The 27,500-nt window shown below is 40.3% G+C and overlaps 1 protein-coding gene across 1 annotated transcript in view; it reads right to left on the bottom strand.

Annotated features, from left to right (window-relative positions):
* LOC137968215 (collagen alpha-2(I) chain-like) overlaps positions 1–27,500 on the bottom strand; it is a 72,255-nt gene that overhangs the window by 19,518 nt on the left and 25,237 nt on the right. The window contains exons 11-50 of the mRNA XM_068814833.1: positions 27,001–27,054; positions 26,383–26,436; positions 25,052–25,105; positions 24,680–24,733; positions 23,770–23,814; positions 23,620–23,673; positions 22,923–22,967; positions 21,020–21,217; positions 20,095–20,148; positions 19,416–19,460; positions 19,051–19,104; positions 18,893–18,946; positions 17,508–17,561; positions 17,121–17,174; positions 16,850–16,903; positions 16,722–16,766; positions 16,232–16,285; positions 15,685–15,729; positions 15,015–15,068; positions 14,192–14,245; positions 13,759–13,812; positions 13,171–13,224; positions 12,982–13,035; positions 12,661–12,705; positions 12,126–12,170; positions 11,836–11,889; positions 11,228–11,281; positions 11,082–11,135; positions 10,948–11,001; positions 10,463–10,516; positions 9,048–9,155; positions 8,845–8,898; positions 6,612–6,665; positions 5,897–5,950; positions 4,808–4,861; positions 4,639–4,692; positions 4,182–4,235; positions 3,547–3,600; positions 1,558–1,611; positions 467–520 (exon numbers count right to left, since the gene is read on the bottom strand). Coding sequence (XP_068670934.1) covers positions 467–520; positions 1,558–1,611; positions 3,547–3,600; positions 4,182–4,235; positions 4,639–4,692; positions 4,808–4,861; positions 5,897–5,950; positions 6,612–6,665; positions 8,845–8,898; positions 9,048–9,155; positions 10,463–10,516; positions 10,948–11,001; positions 11,082–11,135; positions 11,228–11,281; positions 11,836–11,889; positions 12,126–12,170; positions 12,661–12,705; positions 12,982–13,035; positions 13,171–13,224; positions 13,759–13,812; positions 14,192–14,245; positions 15,015–15,068; positions 15,685–15,729; positions 16,232–16,285; positions 16,722–16,766; positions 16,850–16,903; positions 17,121–17,174; positions 17,508–17,561; positions 18,893–18,946; positions 19,051–19,104; positions 19,416–19,460; positions 20,095–20,148; positions 21,020–21,217; positions 22,923–22,967; positions 23,620–23,673; positions 23,770–23,814; positions 24,680–24,733; positions 25,052–25,105; positions 26,383–26,436; positions 27,001–27,054 — 2,295 coding nt within the window. The remainder of the gene's footprint in view (positions 1–466; positions 521–1,557; positions 1,612–3,546; positions 3,601–4,181; positions 4,236–4,638; positions 4,693–4,807; positions 4,862–5,896; positions 5,951–6,611; positions 6,666–8,844; positions 8,899–9,047; positions 9,156–10,462; positions 10,517–10,947; positions 11,002–11,081; positions 11,136–11,227; positions 11,282–11,835; positions 11,890–12,125; positions 12,171–12,660; positions 12,706–12,981; positions 13,036–13,170; positions 13,225–13,758; positions 13,813–14,191; positions 14,246–15,014; positions 15,069–15,684; positions 15,730–16,231; positions 16,286–16,721; positions 16,767–16,849; positions 16,904–17,120; positions 17,175–17,507; positions 17,562–18,892; positions 18,947–19,050; positions 19,105–19,415; positions 19,461–20,094; positions 20,149–21,019; positions 21,218–22,922; positions 22,968–23,619; positions 23,674–23,769; positions 23,815–24,679; positions 24,734–25,051; positions 25,106–26,382; positions 26,437–27,000; positions 27,055–27,500) is intronic.

The raw sequence follows: 27,500 nt of genomic DNA, 5'->3' as shown, positions 1-27,500 counted from the left end.
TTTGTCTGTATTTTTGGCCTTGACGGTGCACAAATAACACTTTTTTTTTTCGAGAAGACAACCAATCAAATCTTTCGATTCAACTACTTTGCAAACCCGCGCGAAACGAAAACACAAGTTTGTGCACACACGGTCAGTTCAACATCGATTGCGACAACATCGTTCTCGCTTTTGAAGGCTTTCAGCTTTCATAACCAGTCTCTCGATAATCTTGTACCCAGATCTCACACGGTCATCTCACATTTCCAGTGACAGAGAGAGATCTGGGTACGAGATTAGTCTCTCGATTAATTTTGGTTCGAACCAGACGAACGATGTTTGTAATCAATGGTATAGAAGCTTCTCTAAACTACCGCAGCATGTGAAAGCTCCGGATCATTTCCGTGATAGATCGAGCGCCATGTTAAATCGTTACGTAAATTCATTGATCCATATAAAAATTCAAATAAACGCAATATTCAATTACCCTTTCACCGTCGGCTCCACGCGCTCCAGCTGCTCCCAACACGCCGTTCCATCCCTGTTAGGTTACAGAAAAGAAAATATAGCACTTAGTATTTTTCGCGGAAAAATTGTACCTTTTCCCCTCATTGGTATGACCGTACTAATTTTGCTGATATTTTACGATCACAATACGTTAATTAGAACGCTTTTTCACTTAAGGACGTTCGCGCCAATTGTTTCTGAGCATCCTTACTGCGCACGCAAATGCACACGTCACGTCATACACGAGCGCGCGCGCTAAGCAAAAAAAATGAGAACTGATAGGGCAAAAGGCCATTGCTTTAGCTTTGCCTGGATTTAACGGTCTTGGACGTTCGGTGACCCCTATTTTTCTTTCCAGAAACGGATTTTATTTACAATTATCTCCATGTTGTCCAAAAATGAACAAAAAATCAATGTGGGAAGTTCAAAAAATTTCAAGATTTCTGCTCGCGGGACATCAAATCCTGCCATCTTGCGGCTGCAAGGCGCGTGAAACTGTGGGCGCTAAATGCGAACTTGATCTTTAAGGGAACCTCACCAGTTGACTAAATTCACTTAATTAGTCCACTTAAACAATATTTGGCAGAGAAGATTTCACTTCAAAGATTTAATTGCAATATATTTGGGTTTACAGACACTGACCTTATTCGATAACGAAGCCCGATTTTGTCACATTTTGGGTGTTTTTCCGGACATGTTCTCTCCAAAACGAAGTCGGTGACCCCCCATTTTTTTTACATTTCTGACATAACTAACTCATCACCTTACAGTGGTAGAAGTTTCAGAAGAAAATCAATGTTGAAAAAATTTCGCGCGAACGTCCTTAAGTGAACTTTTATATCACTTTCCTAGCGAGTAAAAGTGTGGAAACAAGAAGCATGTAGTGAATGGGCCAATTCCGAGTTCTTGTCTGGCTTCCCTTTCAAAGCGAGTCTAAGTGCGACGTTTTCCTTATGAAAATTAGTTTTCATTCATATGTAAAGTAGAACTAATTTCCGTCACAAAAACTTTGCACTTAGACTCGCTTTGAAGAGGAGGCAGACATGAACTCGGAAATGGCCTATTAGTTACCCCTAATCCCAGGTGTCCCTGTGCACCAGGAGGTCCTGGTAGTCCTGGAAAACCCTAAAGAAAGGAATAAGAGTATTCTTGTTACATAATGCAATGATCAGTTGCCGGGTGACCTCCCTGCGGCAAGCATTGGTAGTTATCACGAACCAACATTGCTGGCAAACATCATTGGGATCACAAAGGTTTTCAATAAAGGATATTTGCGCATAATTCTCCCAAGACAAATGACATTGAAAAAATGCTTGTTTTTGAAATAGGGAGTTCAAGAAACTAAGACGGCTACAGCTATGACAACGCCACAAAACAATCCGATTGGTTAAAAAAGGAAAAAGAAACGTGCTCCACGTGCAGCAAGAATTTTATTGCTGTACTTTGCATAACAACATAACATTAACATGAAATCACCAATGACTCGCATTTGTACAATACAATACAATGTTCTTTATTTTGAGAGGGTAATACATGATTAACCCAGTAAAGAGTTTTCTAACACATGGCCCTCTATGATACACAACAGAAGACAGACCACAACACCGGGAACTACGTGCCCTACTCTTAGCGACAAGTGTGGGGGTTCTTTTACGTCCCACAGGATTATTAACATTGAAGGGTTGTGAGACGGGACCTCCGGCTTATCGTCCTTATCCGAGAAGACTTGAAAGTCTAACCATTTGCAGATGTAGTTACAAAGGCAGCACTTTCTCCTCAGTTATTTAAAAACCCTGAGTGTTGGTCCGGCCGGAATTGAACTCGCGACCTCCCGCGTGACAGCCCCGTGCTCAACCAATTGAGCCACCGGTGCGCGGTGGCTGTGAGCTCAATTGTACGCTCACTTTGAGCGTACAAATGAGAATCTTTCATTTCATTATTTTTACTCTGAAACCGCACGTATAAATTCAATTTTAGGATAATTTACCCACATAGTACGAAGCGAACGAGATGGGATGAACCGCGGAAGACTTAGGATTGTGCAAAGTTACGTTTTGAGTGACGTTTTTGTCGCCGTCGCCGTAGTAGATCTTAATCAAACTCTAATCTTACGAGGGTGGCGCTTAACTACAGAAAGACAGTGGTTTCTAAGGAAACTTTTTAGTTAAGATCCCTACAAAACGGTTGCATGGATGGTTCTTTAAAGTAGCTTTTCCAATGGAAATCTGATATCACTTCAATCAGAAAGCACATGCGCAACTGGTCGCAGTCCTCTGCCCTGCGTCTCGGGGAATAACAAGTAAAAACTCTCAGGAAACGAAAGGAAGAGGCGGTTTTTTCACTGCGTGGGAACCGTCCCATCATTTTTCGTTAACTGTAGCATGGGATTTCTATTTGGACAAAAAAAAATGTAACTGATATTTTGAAAAGTATATCAAGGAGAAATATATTCTTTTCAAAATCCATGCTACAGATTTTGTGTTAGAAGGTTGTCATACTGTTGCGTTAAAAATCTGTGAAAAACATAGTTAACTCGATGACTTTTAGGCATTTTCTGTTTTGGTCACGTGATTTACCAAATATGTTTGTGAGTCGAACCAAGCAAAGAACTGTTAAATAGAACACACTTGGCAAAAAAGATAACTGTGGAGTTAAAAGGGACTTGAGAAATAAATATTTCAAGGGGACCATAGCAACGGTTTGGTAGAAAAGAGCCACCCCCTTTAACCCTTTCAACATCATAAATGCCAATTAACACTTCTAGATTTTACTCTCTCTAACGCCAGACGATTTTACTCGGCAATGGGGAAGCCCTGGGCGGTGAAACGGATAATGTAGTGAAGTGGATGTGGAACGTAGGAAAAAGAGCATGGAAATTTAATTAAGAAAATTAAATCATAATTAAACCACATGATTTTTCTCAATGGAACAAATTTGACCTTGCAGACTTTTGTAATTTTCACCATTCCCGATTTTGCCCGTGATTTCTTTGCTCCTCACGTTTTTAATTACGTTAAAACAAATAAGTTGATCAACATGTCAGATAAATAAAATTCTTACTGGTCGTCCATCTTCTCCGTCGGGACCCGGCATGCCACTCTTTCCAGTTCTTCCCTGTTTTTTTTTTTTTTTTTGGAAATACAATACAAAGTGGTCAGTACAAAATTTGTTAAAATGTGTTGCTGCTAATTACCGTCTTTAAGTTTCGGTACGAATATACAACCATAGTTAATCGTACGACTGGTTATAAAGCCTTAAAACCTTCAAAAACGAGAACAACGTTGTCGCAATCGATGTTGAATTGACCGTGACAGTGCAAGAATCTTTTGTATTCGCTTCGCACGGGTTCGCAAATAAGTAGCGCATAATTTAATGGAAAGATTTGATTGGTTATCTTCTGGCAAAAAAAAAAGGTGTGTTTTGTGCACCGTCTTAGGTAAATCCCAACTAATTGGCATGAGAACAAAATCATTCACATAAGAAAAGCATGCAGGTATGTATCATAACAAGGTCAAGCTCAGTCTCACTTTCATTTAAAGGCCAGGTAACTAAGCACATAACTGTAAAAAGGTCTACTTAGCTTCCTGGAGCGATTGACTTCTAAAACGACTTGAGGTAATTGATTGTTGAAAACGTGGTCTAAGTTAAACTTTGTTAAAATAATTGGGCCTTAATTTAAATGAAAATTAACTGACCGTTAAGCCTGGAGCACCTGGTTTTCCTGACTTCCCATGAGATCCTCTCGCTCCCTGGATAAAAACAGAAACTCTCAATTATGGATTTGTCATTTAACACGTGCAATCAGTAATATCAAAGATGCCAACTGCATCATTTATTGCATATTTCGTAAAATTCAACCAAGCCTTCCGAGGAGTTTTCAGAGAAAAATTACTTCGAGGAAACAAAACAAATTTTGATGTTTTGATTGCGAGAAAAATGGGGCTAATATATGGAAAATCTTTCTTTTCTCTGAAATTCAAGGAAAACCCTTGTTACGCCGGCCGACAATATGCCCCTTTAAAACAAGGGGTTAACAGAGCCGAGAAACACTTTCTACGACGGAACTTTTTCTTCTTCAATTTTTTGTCTAATTGTTTTCGCTAAGCTCTCAAGACTGGCGTTTGTCATGAGTTCCTGCTTGTGTAACGTTACCTTTGTACCAGGCATGCCTGGCTTTCCCTCCATTCCTTCCTCTCCCTCTGGACCCTGTCGAATTAAAGGTCCATGGACAGATTAACGAAACAATTACTCGAGAAACAAATGGAATAAAGAAGTAAACGATTATAAAGGAGAAAGGAAACGGATGAAGCTCGGAACTTACCACCGCCCCCTGAGCTCCTGGTCTTCCCGGCAAGCCTGGCGGACCTCTGACACCCTAAAGTAAGTATGGAGAAAAAACACGTTTTCTTCACCCAACGTAAGACTTCATTTCAACAAGAACATTTTTGTGATCGAAAAGATTGTTTGTGGCGTTTCATCAAGTCCGACACTTAACATGTAGCTCTTTGCGGATAGTTGTATCTCATATTGCTAATTACTGTTCCACAATAAAAGAGATATAATGAAGTTAAGACGAAATATAGGGTGTTTTTGGAGAGCTTTCGTGTTGCCATGATAACCTATTACGTCACAGTGGTGGGCGCACTTTGTTAAGTAATAATTGGAGTTTCATATGGTACCATAACATTGCTGTTACGTGATACAGTGTAGTAGTTATAACCTTTTTAATTAGAGGGTCTCGTAAAAGTGGTGAAACTGGTTCCAGCCACCTTAAATGTAGTGGTTCACGGTAGTGTTTTAGCGGTATCCCCAAATTGACATTTACGGACAAAACGAACAAATTTGATGAACTAAAGCCGCTGTTATCGTTGAAATTTATAGCTGAGACTTGTGTGAAAGGCCCTGCGAAACAAGTTTCAAGAGGCATTACACCGTGTAACATGGTCGGTTTCGTGAAACTTTTCTGAACTTTCGTTGCGAGACAAGTTTCACGAAAAGTAGAACCACTTTCTACTTCTGCAACGATCGCAGAAATCGCACAGTGCGACGCCTGCTGAAACATTTCTTTGCAGCGCCGTTGCACATAAGTTTCAGCTAGAAGTTTCAACGTGTAACTGCGGCTTAAGATCGTCAAGGTGAGATAGTCCTTCCTCAGAGTGAGAAGTCATCCTCACAAGTGATTTGGGTCTGACAAACTTTCCCTTTCACTTGCGAGGATCACTTCCACTCAGGTTTTCGAAATATCAATCAATGTCACCAATAACAGTCCTTTACAGGACTATACTCTTACCAGGTCGATCTCACTTCATAATTTTTTCGCATGACTTTGGGTGCAAACCATGTACTAAATTGAAAGCAATTTACTTTGACAGAATTAAGGTCTGAAATGGAAGGTGTTTGCGATGCATACCGGAGCTCCAGTGCCCCCAGGGTCTCCCTGGTCTCCTGGCGAACCTTCCGATCCCTGAGCATGAAATAAACATTTAAAAATGGTTAATTATTTGAAGAGGACACAAACTTTATCTTCACGAAATACATGCTTAGGCAACTGGAATGAACAACGCGATGAGGCAATGGCTCATAATAATTCTGATTTTTTTTTGGTATGACATTGAAGCACCCCTGAAGACTAAGATAGGAAGACAAAGAATTTCAGGAATCTAAGAATTGTTTAAATAAGGAAAGAGTATTACCCATCGCACTTGAAGTACCAACCTTGCGCTGAAATAAATGCAGCCGTTTGATCCGAAACCAAGAATGTTGGATTGTGATGCAGGGCATATGGCACAAAACACGGAAATACACACACATGAATGTCGAATTATGAAGGATAACGACTTTTGCACGCGGATCTTCAATTGTAAATCAACCTCATTCCCAGGTCTTTTCTCCCCGGCCGAAAGTTGGAGAAAAGCCCTGGGACCGACCGAGGATGATTGTGAATACGAGATATTGAAGGATTCAATGCAATTCGATTATTGGATTTGTAATTGAACAATAACTCAAGGCCACAACATTACAAACACAAGCTTATATTTTAGGTCGCCACGTCGAAGACGACACAGTGATGTGTTCACCTCGGCAAGAGAAAAACGTTCAAAAGAAAGTGGCATAAGAATCCTTACCAGACCCCCTGGTCCTCCTTTAGATCCAACGCCTCCAACTTCTCCTTTTCCACCCTGGTGATGTGAAGAGCATGTTCGTTAGTGTCGCCTTTCGACACTTGTAAAATTCCGGCAAAACTAAAAGAAACGGATATAAACTCCGACGCAAAGAAACATTTTGAATGCCAGAGATTCGAGTGGGAATTTTTTGGTTCTATCCCACGACAGTAATTATTCTCAAAATATTGCTTAACATGTCCTTTTCTTCACAAACTCTTAATCCGTTTTATTTTTGAAAATCCATTTTCCCTTTCTCTTAAAAATTGAATAGGATACTTCTAAAAGAATATACTCAGGGTGACGTTTATTTAAACAAACTGAAAACATTGCACAAACACCAGTGATAAAGCGACTTCCATATGACCTTGGAAAATAAACGTAAAAACAAACGTAAAATGCAAAACATTTAAGGACGGTGCCTACTATTGTTATTGCGCATTCGTTCTGCGCATCTCGAATTTCCTATGGGTAGTGCTTATTAATACAGGGATATTTTTGCGCGGTTCAAAACCATGCGGAGAAAGCAGAATTTAGCAAGTGCTCTTGGTATCCAAAAAGAAAATTGGGGGTAACCACGCATTTTTCAGAGATAATTAAGCTTGAATTTGGAAAAGAACGTCATACATTGCTATGTATTCTAAGGCTTTTACAAATATTGTTGATTAATTATCTTTGAAAAATGCGTGTTTACCCCCACCGCGCAAAGGGCCCACTGACGTATTTTTTGGGGACGGTGCGTTGCTAAGGATGTAATGGTTAAGTAATTTGAGAGAATTTGGCATTACTTTGGTCAGTTTCCAACTTTTGTAAGCCAATGACCCTAAATATGACGTCATCATACCACGCCCATGTTCACGTGACCAATAAAAGAAAACTCTAAATTTGTCTATGTGCTACGCAATTTGGGTATTTAATCGATGGTTTGATAATTTGTATTCGTTTTTGCATCCAGCCAAGCATGGCCTTCTTTTTATTTTGAAAAATGTTCTTTTTAAAGACATAAACGATCCTGAAATACCCATAACTTTTTCAAAAAAGATGATCTAAAAAAATCAATGCTTAGCTATATTCTGTATTTGGGGGTGAAACGTGCCACGTAAAAAAAAATTAATTCAATTTAAAACCGCCGGAAATTTAGTTTTTTTCTCAAACCGGAAGTCAGTTCGTTTATGCATGCGCAGTTGATCTGAGAACGAGCGCGAGGAAGGGCGAGTAAAAACCTTCGATGGAAACAACAGTTTGTGCGGTGACTTTTGCTTGTGAGTGGGTTTTCTTGTCAGCTCATGATATGATGACGTCAGCTACCGGAAGTAACATTTCACTTCCTTAGCAACGCGCGAAAAATCCGTCTGTGGGCCCTTAATTGGCTTATCGAACAAAACATACGAGTGCGAATTTTCATTGGCTTAGCGAACACGGATGCAAACAACATCATCTCTCCATGGAAATTTCTGGAAAGTTTCGCTTTGACGTCATTTGAAAGGCAGTAATATGATTCCGCAATCGAACTCTTTATTGCCCTTATTAGGAGTTTCCTTGGCGGGAAGAAGGAGGGTTTGTTTCAATCGTGCCAAACATTTGTCCGTGAAACAATTTGCGAACACTTTTTGAAGGTCATACGAAAGCCGCTCTATATATGCAAGAACACATCGACGTTTTGTACACAACATCAAATTTGAAACTTGCATTATTGACTAGTTTGATATCGAAGCTCAGCCACATTGGCCGGGTTTCTCTAAGTTGGTTTCTCAACTAAGCACCCAGGGCTTCGCCTATATATTTATGCAAACATTTTCTTTTGTTTCGTTTAAGAAACATGACCGATCATCAAGGTGCAAAAACCATTAAAACACATTGGCATCTGGTCGATAAATAATGAGTTCCTCACTGCCAAACCTTGCGTTTCCCGACCAAGGGACGGGTCGGGACGAAACGAGCTTCGTAAGGCTAACCACGAACAATATATTTTCACAAGTAACTGTCAACTGTCAACTTCAATGTAAATGAGGGTGGCCATTTGCCAAAACCTGGGAATGGTCCCAGTCGATGTTGTGACCTATCTGATTGCGCGATTCGCAACCGACAGTGAGAGATCTAAAGTGATCTGTTTACAGGTCATGCAGAAAGGTCTAGCTATGGGCTACCATAGGCTGCATGTTATTCTTAGCTATGATTTTGGGAAAACTATTAATACCTTTGGTCCTAAGGATCCTTTGACTCCAAGTTCTCCTCGCGGTCCAGGTGGACCCTAGAATGCACAAAAAAAGGAACAGAACAAGCAAATTGATTCGATAAATATGTAGTTATTTGTCCGAAAACATCTTCCGGTACCCTTCTCGCGCTTCAACTTCGCATTGCGGTTGCAGCCCTTCACAAATGCAAAGTGAAATGGGTTACCATGGCTCCCGTTATCCCAGGGATTCCAACTGATCCTCTACTTCCTTGTGCACCCATCTCTCCTTCTTTTCCGTCCTTTCCAGGAATTCCGGGATCGCCATCTTTTCCCTGTGAGTAGAAAAAGGGAATATTATGGGGCGTTTTCACGTGACGTCACGGCGGCCATGTTGGTGTCCCTAAACAATAGAACGGCGGCCATGCTGGTGTGTCCACCTTAAAGTACGGGAATTGAGCTCTATTATCATGCAAACGTTTTCTTTTGTTTCGGTGGAAAAACAAGGTTACTGATCAAGTGAGTGAAAACACTCTTTTAACTACACCAAAAATATGAAATTGAAATAGGACGGGGCGCGTCACACGTATCCGGATATTTTTGAATCCGCAACTTTTTCTTTCCGGATTCAAAAATATTTCCGTCCACACTTAGCGTATTCAAATCGAATTTGCCCGTCCACACGTATCCGAAATCTAGTGCTCAGGACTTCTCAAGCCCGTAGCCCGCAAGGGCTACGGGTCAATAGTCCATGAGGCGACGCCGAATGGGCTATTGATCATGACCCGTGGCCCTTGAGGGCGAAGGGTCTAATTGTTTTAGTATCACCCAACCAGTCAGACAGAAAAGGCAATAATAAAGTTAGCAAATGCAAGTTGAAAATATATTTATTTGGGAATAAAACGAAAGAAAGCGTCATGCTTTTCGCTACTCGAGGACTATTACTAATAGTCCTCTTGTAGCATAGCCAATCAAAATGCAGGATTTGCATTAGTCCACTAGTTGGGTGATACTAATAAGGCATAATTGAAGTGTACAATGTTCATAGCTATGTTTAACTGCACAAACGTGATAATACTTGAAATAAATCGAAGAAGTAAAGAAATAATAGAGAGATTAACCATGACGTTTACGCCAAAGGGTAAACGTCGGAGTCCAAAAATGTAAGAACCCCGCTTGATGTTAGCTCATTTCTCAAAGGAACGAGACAAGTTAAAATGAGAGAATTTTCACGCTTTTTATGACAAGCAGGAGCCTGCCGTTTCCCGTTTGCCGATGGCCGTAAACGTCATGCTTAACTCTGTAATATTTCCCTCGGCAGCCATCTTGAGAATTGAATTCACGGTAACGAACTGGGCTCGATCTTGTTACATCATCCGGATAAAAAAATCCTGACTTCAAAGCGTCCACACGGTTCCGGATTCATAGCGGATTGAAAAATATCCACTCTGGAGAGCGTATTCAAAACGTTCCAGATTCGCCAGCGAATTTGCCTTATACGTGTGGACGGAAGGCGTATCCGGAAAGAAAAAGTTGCGGATTCAAAAATATCCGGATACTTGTGAACAGGGCTTTAAAATCCCTTAAATTCGACACTGATTCAATGTTGCATGCCAATAGAATGAAGGAAATAATAGGGTACCTTGGGACCTCGAAATCCCGGATATCCTTGTGTTCCCGGCCTTCCGTCATCACCCTTAGAAAACAGAACCAAGAAAAACGATAAGTAAATGTACATAACATATCGTGACACTCTACAATCAACATTTTGTCAACAACGTTTGAATATACCCACTCTTTCACATGCGCTTATTATGCGTTATCAAGAGAGGATGTGGGGACTGAGAACACAAAATCACTATGCTCCATGATAGTTTCTTTTTTTCGATCTATTTTAAGCTTCACGCCAAGCTGTGAAAGTTATGATTGCGCAACCAATGATCCATTACAACTAACCAATCAGGTGTCTTCCTTAAAACAGCCGCACATCATGACCATGGGCCAAATTTAGATTGAGAAAAATCATCACTGGGAGAGGCATATGCATGGTGGACGTGTTCTCTCCACTCACTACCTCTTAGTGTTCTATACAAGTAACAATTTTTAGGCGTTAAACTATATACTTACCGGTTGTCCATCTTTTCCATTCGAGCCTGGAAGACCCTTATAACCCACTGATCCCTAAAATACAGACGAGATCCGTTGCTAATCATTTTGCGCATTAAAGCACCGAAAAATGCTTAGCAAGAAGTCAAACTCACGCGTTCTCCTTTGGGACCTGTTGGACCTGGGCGACCCCTGAGTCCGGGCCATCCCTGGAATGAATGTAAAAGTCTTTGTTATAAGATTCTTTTCCGATATGTCATTTTTTTTTTTTAACTTTTGGAGAAGAAAGGTAATAACTCACCCGATATCCTGCTTTTCCATTGCTACCAGGCGCTCCTCGATTTCCCTTGGCACCCTGTCGACAAAGATTGCATTGTCGGCAGAAAACAGATGAATAGAGCCCATGGAAAGGTACAAAAAAAAAACACTTTAATATTAAGATGAGGTATTAAAGTGTCTATCAACTTTAACAATCCTTTTCGCTCAGTGGCCTCCAGCAATTATTTTGTTCGCTGAAATGTCCCCTTCAAAATCACTGTTTTAGAGACCACCTACAACTACGATAGAACCTGCCATACACTTCCCTCGCAAGAAAGAGGAAGCAGTGCGGTCCAGTGCGGGTTAGGGCGCTTGCCTTGAGATCAGTAGATCCCGGGTTCAAGACCCGACCTGACCACTCGTTGAATTTGATCCTGGTAGTCCCTGGTTTAACTTCTCGGCTGCACTTGAAAATAAATCCTACCAGTTGGGATTCTTAACAGTTGATGTTGTACTTCTGCTCCGTCGTTTCGTTGATTGTGTTTTATTGGCACTGATCATGAAAAGCCCCTGTGTCGAAGGAGCCTTCAGTTGAGTATGTATTGTATTGTATGAATAGAAACCAGCTGAATAGAAACGCATCGTACTTACAGGACTTCCAGACAGACCGTTTATTCCATATTGGCCATCAGAACCTGGTAAGCCCTTTCAAAAGAAGACAACTGTTAACAAATAAAAGTGGAAGTAAACGAAACACCATGGAATAGCGATAACGATGACGGTACTTTAGCTTTTTGTCATGCCAACTAGTTCTTTTCATATGAATGAAAACAAAGTTGATATTAAAAAATCCTGCACCAAGCCTTGCTTTAAAAACGAGGGCTGATGAAACAATGATCACAAAAGCCTATTTTTATGATTTACTTTACATTCGAACCCACCGGTGATCCTGGTAGTCCGATTTCACCAGGAAGTCCACGAGGTCCCTAGAGACATGAAACAAAGTAATCAAGGATAAATGCTATTTTTATTAGTGCCGGCCAATTAATCAAATGCGGTTTATACATGTTGATTTTTGGTTTTAAACTGTAAAGCAATAATAAAGGGCAAAAAAGTCGCATATTGCGTTGTCGTTAACAACCATGTCAATGCAGGGTTTCGCTTCACCTCAAAGTTCATTGAAAATTTCTAAAGACGGCAGAAAAGGTTACTTCTCAGAAGCTTAATTACTCCTTGCTTTCGCGCGTCGGAAATCGTTCATTCTTGAAGGGTTTATCATGTCAAAAGGCAACTGTTCTTCCTTTCTTAGTAAAAAGTTCCTTTCTTCAAACAAACCATAGGACTTCAAAATCACATTGTGTATCGGAAACGGGTCGTCAAAAAGAATTTAACGTTTTTTTTTCTTTGGGTTTATTTCAAGCACATGCATAAAAACTGTCGTGAGGGACCATTTTGTGCGAAGTCTTTGTAACCTACCGCTTCTCCAGGTTTTCCATTCTCGCCGTATGTACCACGCATACCCTGTTTTAAAAAAAACAGCCAGCAGGGAACTCACACTAATCGTTTTCATCATTTTTATTGCAAATAGGCGTTATTTTCAACGATGGATACAATATGAAGTGGAGGTCTGTATGAGGTGTCGGAATTAGCCAGTATCAAAAATACCATAGTACTCTTTGTTTTTCCCTCCAGAATTTTGCATAAGCATTATTTCCAGAGTATTATGGTATTTTTGATATTGGCTAATTCCATTGTGCACTGCTGAAATGTTTCACCAAAGCAATTAAAAGCACGTACCCTTCTTCCTGCCCGACCGGGATACCCTGGGGGGCCTTGAGGTCCTGGAGATCCCTAACACAAAATAACAGGAAGTCACAAACTTTTCTGGGTAAAGCTAATAACATTAGTGCAAAGCATTGCTCCACATTGAAAGGAAGCTATGTCGTGATGAAAAACGAAACATTAGTTATTTTTTATTGTGCCAACCTGTGCACCCATACTGCCCTGGGGTCCAGGCTCCCCATTGACTCCTCGACGCCCCTGAGAAGAAAAAAAAAATTAAACAGAATTACATTTCTTTCTCTATTCAAAGTACATGTTCCGTAAATGTGTTAACAGACCCGCACTTACAAAACAAAAGTAGATAACACATTGCTTTACCGAGGAAAAAAATGCGAAACTGAATCATCATCTTAAGTCTTCCCGCACCACGGATTTCAGATCCATCATTTCAGTTCCTGTGTCTTCGAGTGGACTCAAACCGCGGAAATACTGTTTTACGATAGCAAATCATGGATGGTATTGACTCCACAAGAGGAGAAATTGAAATAATATGACCTTCTTGTCTTTTCAAATGAAGTGACTAGCAATCTGAAGATGCCTACGCCTGAGCTCCTACGATATAAATCAACTGCTCTGTACGAGAGCTTTGTGACAACCTAACTCTTCCTCAACTATACCTGTATCTACAATTTCATGCGAGGTTATACAATAGTGGGGAAACTCAAAATAGTGCGGAATAAGTGTTCGCGACAAATTCCGGTCTCAGGGGTCTCATTGTTTGTATATACTTACATCCCTTCCAGGTCTCCCAGATCTACCGTTGGGACCCTTTTTTCCACGATCGCCCTGAAAGGAACGCAACGATTATTCAATACAAACAACTATAGTAAATAAACCATAACTCCTTAGAGCGGTTTTCAATTGTGTCGAAAGTAATGAGCGAATTGCTTTGGTTTTGGATTTACTTCACTCAGTGATTGGTTCAAAAATCTCGCGCCACTTTTTCAACCAATCAGAGGTGAAACCAAAACCAATCGTAGCTCGCGCGTGCACATTTTCCCGCCCTTTGTGTCGGCTACGTGTAATTACTTCGAGTTTTGATTGGTTTACTGGATTGTCTCCGTCCTTTTTGATTGGCCAAAGTAATTACTCTGGTTTTGTTTTTACGACACTCGTATGAAACTCCCTCTAAAAGCAGTGTGTAGTTAGAATACTCTCCAATAACCTTTGGTCCTCGTGAGCCTCTGCGTCCGGGGGAACCTGGGCGACCATCTGCTCCCTGTGGGATGGAATCGATATATTTCAGTTTTACATTAAAAACTGCGAAAGTTAATCTAAAACGCAGAAACAGTTGAAGTTATTTTTGCTTGGGATTCCAATCATAATGCAGTGACACATTTAAACGACGTTATGGTTTATGGTTTAAGATTTATATACCGCAAATATAAAAAACTCTCATGGCATTTTGCGATTCTTTCCCCAAGATGAGATGGAACGTCAGTCCATATTTGACCGCACCCACCCACACATGCATATGTATGTCAAAGGAGGACAGACCACGACACAAGGGTTCTCCCCGGTGACACGGTTTTTGAGGATTTGCCCAAAGAGATTTACTCAGAAACTCAAACAAGATCAACTCAACCATGAACCATCCAAATCACGAGCAAGTACTTTTGAACAAAGGTGAGCGTTCGAGAAATCTCTGACAAATATGTGAAAAGAGTTGTATGTTCAATTCAATTTTAATTCTTTAGTTTCTTTAGTTCAGAAAGATATTTCAACATGGTCAATGAGGCCCCGCGATGTTTATGCCATATGCTTCTTTTTTGAGCTTATGTGGTTGCTGTTCTCGAAACTTCGACTAAAGCCGACAAAGGCATAGTACAAGTAAAAGGAGCTTGTTCTTCTCCTTACCTCCACATCGCCTAATATTTCTAGGGTTCTTGAATGTAAATGTATGCGTTCATACCCGTAGTTGTGCTTACAAGCAAAGTGAAAAAGCTTGAAAATCAGTGCGTAATTTAGCTATACGTCCGTTTACTAACCTTTGATCCCCTGGGGCCATTAAAACCAACCATTCCCATCATGCCACGTGAACCCTAAAATGAAAGAAAGATGACGTCATTTCACAGCATTCGCAGTGCACTGTGATGACTTGTATTCTCACATCAGATGCTTTCCAATAATGCAATCAAGGTAAATAAGAATGTGATTGTTTATAACGGCTACCACGTTTTGATTTTGCCTCGTTTGGTACTTTTCCAACTTTACTCAGGAATGTATTCCCACAAAACTTTAGTACTACGGTCATGTCAATTGGAAACAACGTTAAGGTTTTCGAGGAACGTGATTCCTCATAAAAAGAATATATCATATGCTACTTAAAACATAAGAACAACTGAATCAAAATTACAAGAACAGACTTAACACAACAAAGATGGCGACTGGTTTTCGGAGCTCAAGCGCATTTCGGTCAGCGTCTCCACAGCCCAAAACAGAAACCCCCTCAAGCTCAAATTTTGCAACACCTTGGGCACGTAACTCAAAGAAGCATGTGCCTCGTATGATGCAGACAAATTTGAAGTAGAGTAAACTCACTAAAAAATAATCAGTGGGAAAGACATACCCTGCTTTCCGTCAACGATGACGGCGTTTCAACACTGCATTGACAAAAATCCACTCTTCATACGTCAATGATCTTTAAGTAACACTTACCTCACTTCCAGGTCTTCCTGCGCGGCCATCGTCACCCGCCGGTCCCTAAAGAGGATACATTGGCGAGCATTAGCGTGTCTGGGATCATAGAGGAGGGGGGGGAAGGGGGCAGGGCTTGCGCACTAGTGCGATCACTCGTCTCTCACCAATGTGGTCCGCTTTTGATTCCCAGATTCAGCTTCATATGTGGGTTGAGTTTGTTGGTCCTGTCATTTACTCTGCTCCGAGAGCTTTTTCTCCGCGTTCTCCGGTTTTCCAGTATCCTCAAGAACCAATGCTCTTCATCATGATCATTATCATAATCATTGTCATAATTATTATCATTATTATAGAGAACAGATAGTTGAAGGTGTGATAAAATTTTGTATATTCAGCTATAGATGGCTGCTCCTTTGAGGGCACAGTTCCTCAAAAACTGAATTCACATTAACAAATATACATTAAATATAAGTAACATAGCAGTGCTTAACGATGCTTCGTCTATTAAGTTTTCCGTTCATGGCCTTTTGTTCTCTTACAAGTACATACATTGGAGTAAAAAACTTACCGGTTTACCAGGTTCGCCATTACGCCCTGGCTTTCCTCTTTGCCCTTGTATTCCCTAGCCAACAAAATATTTACAGTGCGAGATTAAATAATTTCCTCCCTCAAGTACACAAAAAGTTTAAGGTCTACCGTTTTCCTCGGCAGATAAAGCTCAGGGGACACTTCAAACCAAAGTGACCAAAATTAATCTAACAAATCCCCTTTCTGTTGACGTATACACAACTGCCTCTAGATGGGTTGTTTACTCGGCCAAGCATTATGTCAACACAGGCTTTTTCACATCTGAATAGCTTGTTTAAGGATTCAAGTACGGAAAGACGATCTAGCCCGGAACCACTGACGTCCCTGTGATCATGAGACGATCAACTTCCTACGGGATAATCAAAGCATCTTCATTATAATTCCGATTTGCGTCGCAAGAGTTTGTTGCACAAATATACTCTAAAATCACCTATACGAGTTACGAAAATGACTATTTAGCGACTTCATACCTGTTGCCCGGGTCGTCCTGGCTGTCCCTGAACTCCTGGTGGTCCCTTAACCAAAAAAACTTGTTGATTAGGTTGTCGCTAAGTACCATTTAACGGGCCGGGACTGACTATTATTCATCACAGTCTACCTGGTCTCCTTTTGGTCCTGGATTTCCTGTTACTCCTGGTTTACCATCTTCGCCCTAAAATTGGTGAACGAATTGGTCACATGAATAATACAAAGCAGAAATAATGAACTCAATAAGGCTATTTCAGTGCGCCAAAGCTAGGAACATTTCGTTCATTTTATCAGCTGAGATGAAAGCTCATTTAATTGTCAATTCAAAGAATAATCTACAACGTAAATTATCTATTCAGTCAGTGCGCTAAAGAAATTATCCATTTGTTTAGTTTTTGTACCTTAAAACCGTTTCTCCCAGTCGCTCCTGGGTAACCCATTGCCCCTTGTTTTCCCTGCGATAAAAAAATGAAGTCAAAATTAATATAAAATGGTAAAATCCAGATCCCCTAACGGCATCATTTATAGGCACACCACATCTTTTATGTTTTCCATATGCATGTAAAGGCGGTTTGTTCAGAATATTGCAACAGAAAAATTGTCTCGTCCTTGTCTTTAAGTCGTGAAACGCGTAACGTTGCAATTTGAAAACACCGGACTAGTTTTACTAATGAGCTTTCTAATCTTGAATTATAAATAAACCCTTCATTGATTGAATGATCGTTCGACATCCAGTTAACTATCCGCAAAGCAAAAGGAATACAGTGGAAGTTTTGAATTCTCCATACTCGTGGTCCAGTCTCTCCAGGTTTTCCAACTGTGCCTTGATTTCCAGGATTACCCTAAGAGAACAAGAATCATGAATTTAAGGGATCGCCCAAGAAAGCGGAAACTTGCAACACTGATATTTAACAATTATCCACCGAAGTGGAGGTGGCTGGTAGTGGATATATACCGAGTCGCGAGGCGGCGAGTTAAATATCCACCGCTAGCCACCAACACTGAGGTGAATAGTTGTTTTAGTTTATATTAAAACAGTGAGATAGTATAGCACAAAAGGATGATTTTAACTCATTTATTTCTGCAACGATTACAATATTTTCGGACGCAAAACCCGCGCGAGTTGCTCGGAGGTAAATAGCAAAGGATATTCCGAGATTGAATAGCCAATCAGAGCGCGCCGTCAACGCTAGTCACTGCTTTAGTACATACCAAAAATTATTTTAAAAACGTATGCTGTCAGTTATTACACCTAGCCTCCACTTAGTTTATCCCTCAGCAAAAGAAGTCCCAATACTTTTTGTTAATTCTATGACATCAAGCAAGCAAATACGTGCGCAACAGAAAGGAGGGTCCCAAGCCTATTTCCCACTTCTGTGCACGTGATGCTAGCACAAAAATATATGCAAAGTAAGAATGCGCAATAATAATAATTCCATTTCTAAATAACTGTGCAGACAATTACGTCTCAGTATCGTATTTCTATAGTTCATAAACGATCTCCTTTTCCGTTTCGTTTAATATCTTTTTGGTGTAGAATATTTTCTTGTTTTCATTTTTTTGTTTATTAGTCGCCTTTGTTATACTGGGTATTTTTGGTACTTGCATACTACTAAATATAATTAGACGTTTTTGGTCGGTTCCAATTGCAATGACGTTGCGTTTAACGTTAACTATATGTTTACATATGAAGAAAGTTAATATATGAAAGCCACATATACGTGAACTGCGGAGAGATGAATCAAGTTAAGATGGTGATACTTGATTATTAACTTTCGTCATATCTACTTCCTCCACCACAGGCTCAATATGAACTCACATAATGGCCAGCTCTTAGATGGCGAGTAATACCTCAACTGGCAGAGCACTCGCAGAAGCCTGGGTTCGAATCAGGCTTTTCGTTCGTGACCACTCAAGCAACGTTAATAACTGCGATGATCAGCATCTTAACTTGATTTAAGTTTCAAGTTGTCCCTTTCATAGTCTAAATCATCGTTCACCTACTAAGTTATATCGGCCAGAAACACTAGCCGTATAATAAAATAACCTTTAACCGAGACTATATTCAGTTACCTCCATTAATTTTGATCTTATGAAATGGTGCATGTTTATAAAGTAAATTGAGTAGTAAAAGTGCGTCGTCGATAGCGAAGAAAAAAAAAACAAAATTTACCCTCTTTCCAGGACTACCATAAGTTCCAGCGAGCCCCATAATTCCTTTTCTTCCCTTCGAAAAATTAATAAAAAATAGAACTAAATCAGTAAAATCAAGAAAATGATTACACAGTTCACACACGTGAATTCAAATATTTTATATCCGTGTAACCGCACCTGATTTCCCTTTGACCCGGGGGCACCCCTTGGACCCGGGGGCCCAGGACTTCCCTGTGAAGAGAAAAAAAATACCGACAAACAAGTAAGAAAAAAGTGACAAAGGAGTAATGAAATAATAGTGGTTGGACTTATAACGCACTACACTTGCATCGAGTGTGTTTGTTCCACTACATATTTCGAGTCGATCATTATTGCCTCTTTACTTCAAAACAGCGATCTAAGCTCTTCATTGCCTTTCCAACCTTCACAGGTCGACTGCACTACTGTAGCAAGAGATTATGAGCTAAGAAAGCGAGGAAAGCGAGGAAAGGGAGGCATACACCAGATTGCTGTTTATTTGAATGAATATAACAGATACTCACCCTGTCACCTAGTTCGCCTACGCTACCAGGCAATCCAGGTAAACCCTGTGCAAAAAAATGGAACTTTATTCAAGATTATCTGATATTAGATGAAAGATAAATAATCTTGTTATGAACCACTGAAGTCTTTTCTTCATATGAACAACGTAAATTTGCTATCGACAAGCTACGCTTTAGTTTGCTGGTTTCAGATCCCTCTTTTTTTTCGGCTGCAGATTCTTATCATCAGTTCGGACGAAAGAGCAACACTCCCTTTAAATCTGCACCTTATTATTGTTTATAATCTTTGTTAGAAGCCCACGACTAGGAGAATGCAACTTCATTGTGTTTTTACAGACCGAGTTATTTTTGGATCGATTTTCCTGCGAAACCAGATCGCCTGAGATTGAAAATGGTTACTCGTGCTTGATCTCTGAAAATGCCATTAGCCACTATCAAAAATACCATAATATTGCTTGGTTGTCCCTCCAAAATTTTGCATAAGCATTGCTCCAGTTTCTCTTGCGACCATTATGAGTCTCAAGAGAAAATAAAATCAATGCTTATGCAAAATTTTGGGGGGACAAACAAAGAGCATTATTGTATTTTTGATATTAGCTAATTACATAGACCTAGTTTTGGAGTTGTAGGCTTCTAGTTATGGGTTTCTCTCTTTGTTTATTTGTTTGCATATTTCTACCTCTCGTCCTTTCATGCCTTGTTCACCTGGAGCACCTTGTCGACCCATCGCTCCCTGTGAGAGAAAAAGATGCAAAACAAAATTACTAACTGCTACGGAATCTACTATGGCTAAAATATCCTGGTGGAAATAAAGGAGGGTGAGCAAACGTTTTCTCGCCTGTTAGATGCCTTTGCATGATAGCAGGTGCTAATTCTCTGGCAAAAGCAAAAATCCAACCATAAGCTAACCAAAGTGAGAAGAATGCGCTTAATATGCACGCATGCAGGGAGTGCATGCGTGAGTTTTTTTTCCTGAGTTTTCGAGTGCCCTATCGTCATAAGGCCCGCGGGTGTGCATGTATGCCACGCGCGTGTCCTAGGTTGGCGGAAACCAGTTGGTACTAGGTTTGTTCAAATGGTAAGCAAAAATTCCCGAATGGGAAATTCATTTGGGATCTGCGCGTACCATTTACACAATTTGTTTAAGTTTACCGAGAGAGTTTAGAAGGAGGCAATATCATTGGGTAATGAAAACACATATTCTGTTCCGGAAATTTTGTAAAAACAAATGGTAAACTAGTTTTCCGTTTGAAAACTTCGGCTGGAACGTTTGGACTACCTTTCAACACTTCCCAAACATTTTTGAAATTTCCTATCATGCTCAACTAAATAGCCTTACCATTTACAATCCAACTGAAATTTCCGAAATGTTTCGGTAAATGGTAAACAACCTTACTTCCCCGGTGCTAGCCAAAAGAATCCTCTGTTTAAAACCACTTTAATACTCGATAAAATAGCTACGAAAACGCATTCAAAAACACCAGCTAATAATGACACATGCTTCGAAAGAGGGATCCTTATCTCTAACCTTAGGCAGGCAAGCCATTGGATGTACACTTAAGTATAAAAGGACGTAACTTTTTTTCTCAGAAGGAAACACCTACCGTGTTACCCTTGATCCCAGGACTTCCCTCCTCACCTGGGAGGCCATTTTCTCCTGGTTCTCCAACTTCACCTGAATCGCCTTCAAACCCTTGTTCCCCAGGGGTACCCGTGGGACCACGTGGACCCGGAGGCCCCGTAGCTCCTTTTGTCCCACTTGTTCCTGGCGGACCTTGGTCTCCTGAGTCCCCGGGTAAACCCTTCGGAAAAAGCAAAATACGTTTAACGCGATTCAACGGCCTCGCGAAGTAAAGTTATGTACGTTCTGTGATAAAGACAAACGTTGCTTTGATAGTTGGCGGCTAACAACGACATGTGACCTTAGATGTATGGGTCTTTGTTGTGCAGGAATGTATGAGGAAGTTAACGTTACAAATGAATAAATAAAAGGGAGTTCTTATTCACAGCTTTTTATAATGAATTTAAATTAGATTCAGTGGATTCACTTAAAATATAACGCTAACTTTTTTTAAATTGGATTTGATTGCAAAGATTACTATTGTCTTCCTTCGGTACAGGGTTTTTCTTTCTTTGTTTCAACAATCTTTTCACCACAAGCCAACAAGTCCTCATGCACAATATACCAACTTTGAACATTGTACGATCCTTCATCACGGACGTAGGTTTGGAATTGCCTTTCTCATTATATTAATAATTCATAAGTTAATAAGCCAATTTCATCGTCCCATTCTGGTCACGCGGACGAGTTTGAAACCCAATGAAACACTACTTGTTGATTCACTACATGAATTGCAAACACATGTGGTTTGAAATCAATAATTTCAAACACACTTGTTTTGAAATCAATTAAGGGCAACGAGTGTTTGCTCACAGCTCTCACATGCCTCTGAGCAACCATAAGGTGTACAAAAAATATTTGACTTGAAAAAAGTGATTGAAATTATAAATTCTTTAGTTGGAGAAGTAATTTCAAAAACTCGTGCATCGTGTTTCATTGGATTTCCAAACGCACAAAAACATTTAAACGACTCGGCCGAAATGTTGTCTTGCGTTTGGAAATCCAGTGAAGCGCTTGTACTCGTTTTTGAAATTTTACCGTGACATCTCATGAATTGATTTCACTGCTCCAGCTGCTCTAGTTTTAAGACTTTGTTAAAAACAATTTTATCATTAGAACGCCAAATTAATATCTCCCAACTTCTAATTTACTACGTGTTTTACCATCTTATCGTATGAGGAAGCACAAAGCCTAAAAGCTCTTAGCTTCCTCTGGATTCTCCTCACCACATTTCTTGATGTATTTATCCACTAGAGGTTACAGAAAACTGATGCGAGCAGACGCTGGGCACGAAAACATCATACAAAAAGTAATTGGGCCTACACATTTGATAATTAAATTTTACCACTGACAAACTTAAAGGGAAGATATCGTTGAAGTCACCTATTGCCATTAATGTAACAACCAGAGCCTCATTGGCTGTCGAAACAAAGGATCTTTTGTTCTTGTGGTTGGCACATTTGAATAACAAAAGCGATGTTTGTAAACAGATATCTTCCCTATTGGGTCAAATCCTATCACGTTGGAAAACGTACTATTTAAGTTCTTTGTGATTGCGATCCCAGCACGAGCACTGGAGAGTAAAGACGCACAAGAAAGGAGGTATTGAAGATACGATGACACCGCTGTATGTACGATTGCTCAAAATGATCGTGAAAAAAACGAGACTATCTGCATACAACAAGGCAGGGAACCCGCAAAAAAGAAAGCGCTGACAACCCAAATATCAGAGTGATGTTCGCCTGGGGCTCGCTGCAAATATAATATTTAATGTATTTATTGCCATATATGAGTGGCAAATAAATAAAGAAAGAAATAAATAAATACTTTTTTGGTGTTAGTGGAGATTTCTTTGAAACTCTCTAATGACATCTCAGTGAACTTACAGCGGTTCCTTCTCGGCCTTGTCTCCCTTGAGGACCTTCCTTTCCCTAATTCAAGCGAGACAGTGGGATAAGCATGCATAACAGACAAATTTTACGGGAAAGACAATAACAAATAGGACTGAAGGTTTAGCTCAAAATGACACTGAATCAAACAGTTCAACTAAAAAACAAGCAATTTTTGCAGGCAATACTGATACTTAATTAATTAGTTATTTAAAAACCCTGAGCGTTGGTCCGGCCGGAGTCGAACTCACGACCTCCCGCATGGCAGCCCGGTGCTCAACCAACTGAGCCACCGTTGAGCCACCGTTGAGCCACCGTTGAGCCACCGTTGAGCCACCGTTGAGCCACCGTTGAGCCACCGGTGACCACTCTACAACAATGACATTTGGGTTCAATATACATTCTTGCCATGTTTATCTGTAACTAAAGCCCGGTTCAACCTTATGACCACTCTACAACAATGACATTTTCTCTGCTGGGAAAAAAGTCAAAGTCAAAGTCAAAGTCAAAGTCAAAGTCAAAGTCAAAAGTTAAAGCCGTAAGTGAAAATGAAAGTCAAAGCCGAAAAGAGGAGGGATTGCTAGCATTGCTTACATCAGCACCCATGATATGCATGAAAGAGGGTTAAAGGCGAAAGTGAAAGAGGCGAAATATTTAACCAATCAAAGTTGACAACGATGTCATTTGTACTTACAACTGAACCTTGCTCGCCTGGTCTTCCAGGGGATCCTCTCGGACCACGCAAGCCCTAGGGAAAATGTCATAGGTAACAATACAATGAAACATTAAACACGCAAAAAAAAACTTACTTTCACACTTTACTGAAGGAAAGAAAAGAACTTACGGGTCTGCCATCGCGTCCGGAAGTGCCTGATTGACCTACATCTCCCTGTCGAAAAATAAGATGTTTGTGTAATAGATTGCACATGTTTTGCAACTTTCAGGAAGGGATCTTAAAATAGCGTAGAATTTGCGAGAGAAGTCTGGGGAAGTTAATCCGAGATGCTATCGTTAATTTTCCTTCTCGTTAAGTCTTTGATCGAACGCGGTCACGTACATTCCCTTCTTCAAATTACGATACATCTAAATTAAATACAAGGGACACGGTCAAGGTTAGACGAGAATTCTTCCATAACGACGCGAAGTTGAGGTTTTGCGGGAATAGCGAAAACAGTATTTTTCTTTTTCAAGGGAATGATTATCAAATTGGCCCTCAGTTCAAGATCGACTTTGAAATGCATGCTTTTTAACATAACACTCTCAGTAAACAATACATTCGTCACGAAAATATGCTTGCGTATAATAGAGTTTTCACGTGATGTCACGGCGGCCATGTTGGGATACAAAACTAATTCTCTGGGAATTGAGCTCTATTATCATGCAAACGTTTTCCATTGTTTCGGTGGAAAAACAAGGTTACTGATAACTTGAGTGAAAATTCTTTATATAATCACATCAGCGCCTTGTGTGCCACTTCTTTGTTATTACTTCATTTTGACGTCATCTGTGATCTACCACTGAACAGACGCATTCTCTATTTTCGAATGCCCCCAAAATACACTTTGTTTGCCCCCCCCCCCCCCCCCCCAAATTTTGCGAAAAATATTGTTTTCAAATGCTCTTGGGAATATTCAGTGTCCCCTAGAAATTTGGGTGGCAAAACAAAGCGTATGATGGAGCATTCGAAAATAGAGAATGGCAATTACACGGATTCTATTATTTTGTTAAATGTGTGATACTTAATGATATCTTACCCGCGCTCCCTGGCGCCCCTTATCTCCAACTTGGCCCGGCTCGCCTTGTTCTCCCTAGTAATAAAATCGACATAGAGACGCAATCATTTTCTTTAACTTCCAGTTCGGTCCTATTGCCTGATTAAGTGTCAGTTGTCCCCAAAAAAGGACAATTAAGATGTGCTTTTCTCACTGTTGTCCGTCTAATGACGGTTGTTTGCTTTTGCTAAAGAAGCCTCCACAACTGCGAAGGTCTTCAACCTCAAAAACAACTTGTACGGTTATGCATAGCATTCCATTCCATCTTATTTCATCTTAATGTTTCGGCTACGGTTTAATGTCGTTCCGAATCGTCCTTGTTCACTAGGCGCATTGACGTCAACAACTCCATACCCTGTCACCCTTCAATCCTGATAGTCCTGTGAGACCATTAGCTCCTCGACGACCCTAAAAAAAAGAATTCGTGCAGTTTAACTATTGAAGTGAACCGGATAACGCATCCTCAGGAAGGAAGCGACAGAAAAAATTTTTAGCACCCTGGGACCGGTTGTTCGAAAGCCGATTGACTTACAGTCAAACCAAGTGAAGCGTACCCCTTAAGATTGCATTAATGAAGTGATTATGTGAAACTTGAACCCGCTAGTCGTTTCAAGAATGCAATAATGAATTGATTATTCGAATATTGAACTCGCTCGCTCGATCCAAGAATACGGCTAAATTCGCTAACGGCTTCCGTTTTCGAAAAATCAATTCACTGTTGCGACTAGTAGGTTTCAAACCTACTAGTCTTTTCTAGAATGCAATACTGAATCGATTTTTCGGAAACGGAACCCGTTAGCCGTATTCTTGGATCGAACGAGCGAGTTCAATATTCGAATAATCAATTCATTATTGCATTCTTGAAACGACTAGCGGGTTCAAGTTTCAAATAATCAGTTCATTAATGCAATCTTGAGGGGTACGCTTCACTTGGTTTGACTGTAATCCAGGATTAGCCGAGGAGTTGTGAGGAGGCCATTACCCCGAGCTTCCATACGCATTGTATTCTTAAGTCAACCCTGTCTAGTGCCTTGTTGTTTTTAGAACTGCTATACTTTGAAACACCGTGTTCCGGGTGTCCTGTATAGCCTGGTTTTCACTAGCGACGCAAGCAGAAGCTGCCAAGCAAAAGTGCAAGCATAAGAGCGTTTATTTCAATGTGAAAACGGGCTTGACGCAACCGGCATAACCACAACTGCAAGCACAAGGATCAAGGTTTTTCCTTTTCCTTGTGCTTGCAATTATGCTTGCGTTCGCTTGTGAAAACGAAACGCAGCATAAGCACAAGGAAAATTTGTTGCGTCTGGCCAATTAAAGCACTCGTTCCAAATTCGCTGTGTCTGAGCATTTGAAGAAAATGGCGGTTACCGTGGTTGACTTTGATGCTTTGGACGTCGACGTCCGTTTTAATTGGTATAAGCTGCTTATGCTTTCGCTCGTGCTTGCGCGTGCGCTGTCGTTACTAGTGAAAACCAGGCTTATGTGATGTAATCAATGGCTGACCATAGATCTCTTGTGATTGGCTATTGTGAAAACACCTACTAAAGCTTCCCCTGGAAGGTGCTTCTAAAAATAAAAAGATACGGGACAGGATTGACACAGAGGGCTAACATGGAAAATGGAGGCTCCGTGTAATGGACTCCTGCCTATGTTCCTCACAAAAAAGCACTGGGGCTGAATCATACCGGTTCTCCTATGGGTCCAGGCTCTCCAGCCTCTCCAGAAAGGCCTGGTGCTCCCTACGAATACAAAGAAGAAAATGTTCATGAAATTATACCTTCGAAAAATCATGGTTTGTGTAAATTTGCTATTGATTCTGTATTAAGAACTAATAAGGAATAAAAACAACAAAACGCAGACAAGTTGTATTTGGAATAATTCTATGTATTCGATTTCACACACGAAATGTTAAAACAATTTCTTTGATCGCCAATTTAAGTAACCATTTCCCTCCAAAGGGTGATCTGTCTAACGCCAGACAATTTTACTCGTCAATGTCGCTTCGGGGGTAAAAGGTTGAATTGAGGACGAAAGAAACTTTGCCTGTTAGCAGAGTTAGTTTACTAGCCTGCGAACGCAGACGTATTTTTGTCCAGCGGTCGTTTTCTTTCCGTAGGAGAGGAACGACCGCCGGGAATATGTCTGCGATCGCAGGCTATTAGTTTACAAGCTTCTAAGGCATAAATAAAGCAACAAACATGAATCTCGATAATAAGATTGTCATATCAAATATATTTGAAGAAAATTACAACCCCGCAGAAAAGTCTTAAACGGATGTTAACATTGGCGAAAGATCAACATACTTCATTTCCATCGCGGCCTTGTCTTCCTCGTGAGCCAGGCAGTCCAGACATTCCCTAACAAAAAGACAAGACAAGACAAGAAAATACAAAAAAGTAATGGGTGAGAAAACAAATTACTGAACCACCTATTAACGTAACCCACCGAGGCAAAATTCACTATTTTAGGGAAATCGAAGCAGGAAAACATAAACAAAAGGACAAATGCACCTATACATGCATAGTATTCGTAATCACATAATTTCGAATAAATAAGCACAAGTGAATTTTTCAGAGTAACAAAATTGCACGGGTCCGTACGGCGAGTGTAATGTGCAGTCATGTAGCAATAATTTTATTCATAACTGAGTTATTTTTTCATGTACATTATCGGTGTAATTCGCCCGTGGGGAAGAGAGAGAAGCTTGTTGCTTGGCAAAAGGGCAACTGAAAAATCAGAGTTCTAGGCAGAATTTTCAACCTATGACCTCCGAAATACCGATCGGATGCTAAACCCATTGAAC

Source organism: Montipora foliosa, chromosome 8 (genome assembly GCF_036669935.1).
Source record: "Montipora foliosa isolate CH-2021 chromosome 8, ASM3666993v2, whole genome shotgun sequence".
Lineage (NCBI taxonomy): Eukaryota > Metazoa > Cnidaria > Anthozoa > Scleractinia > Acroporidae > Montipora > Montipora foliosa.
The sequence above is the reverse complement of the archived record's forward strand: the minus strand, read 5'-3'. Positions and strand labels throughout refer to the sequence as shown.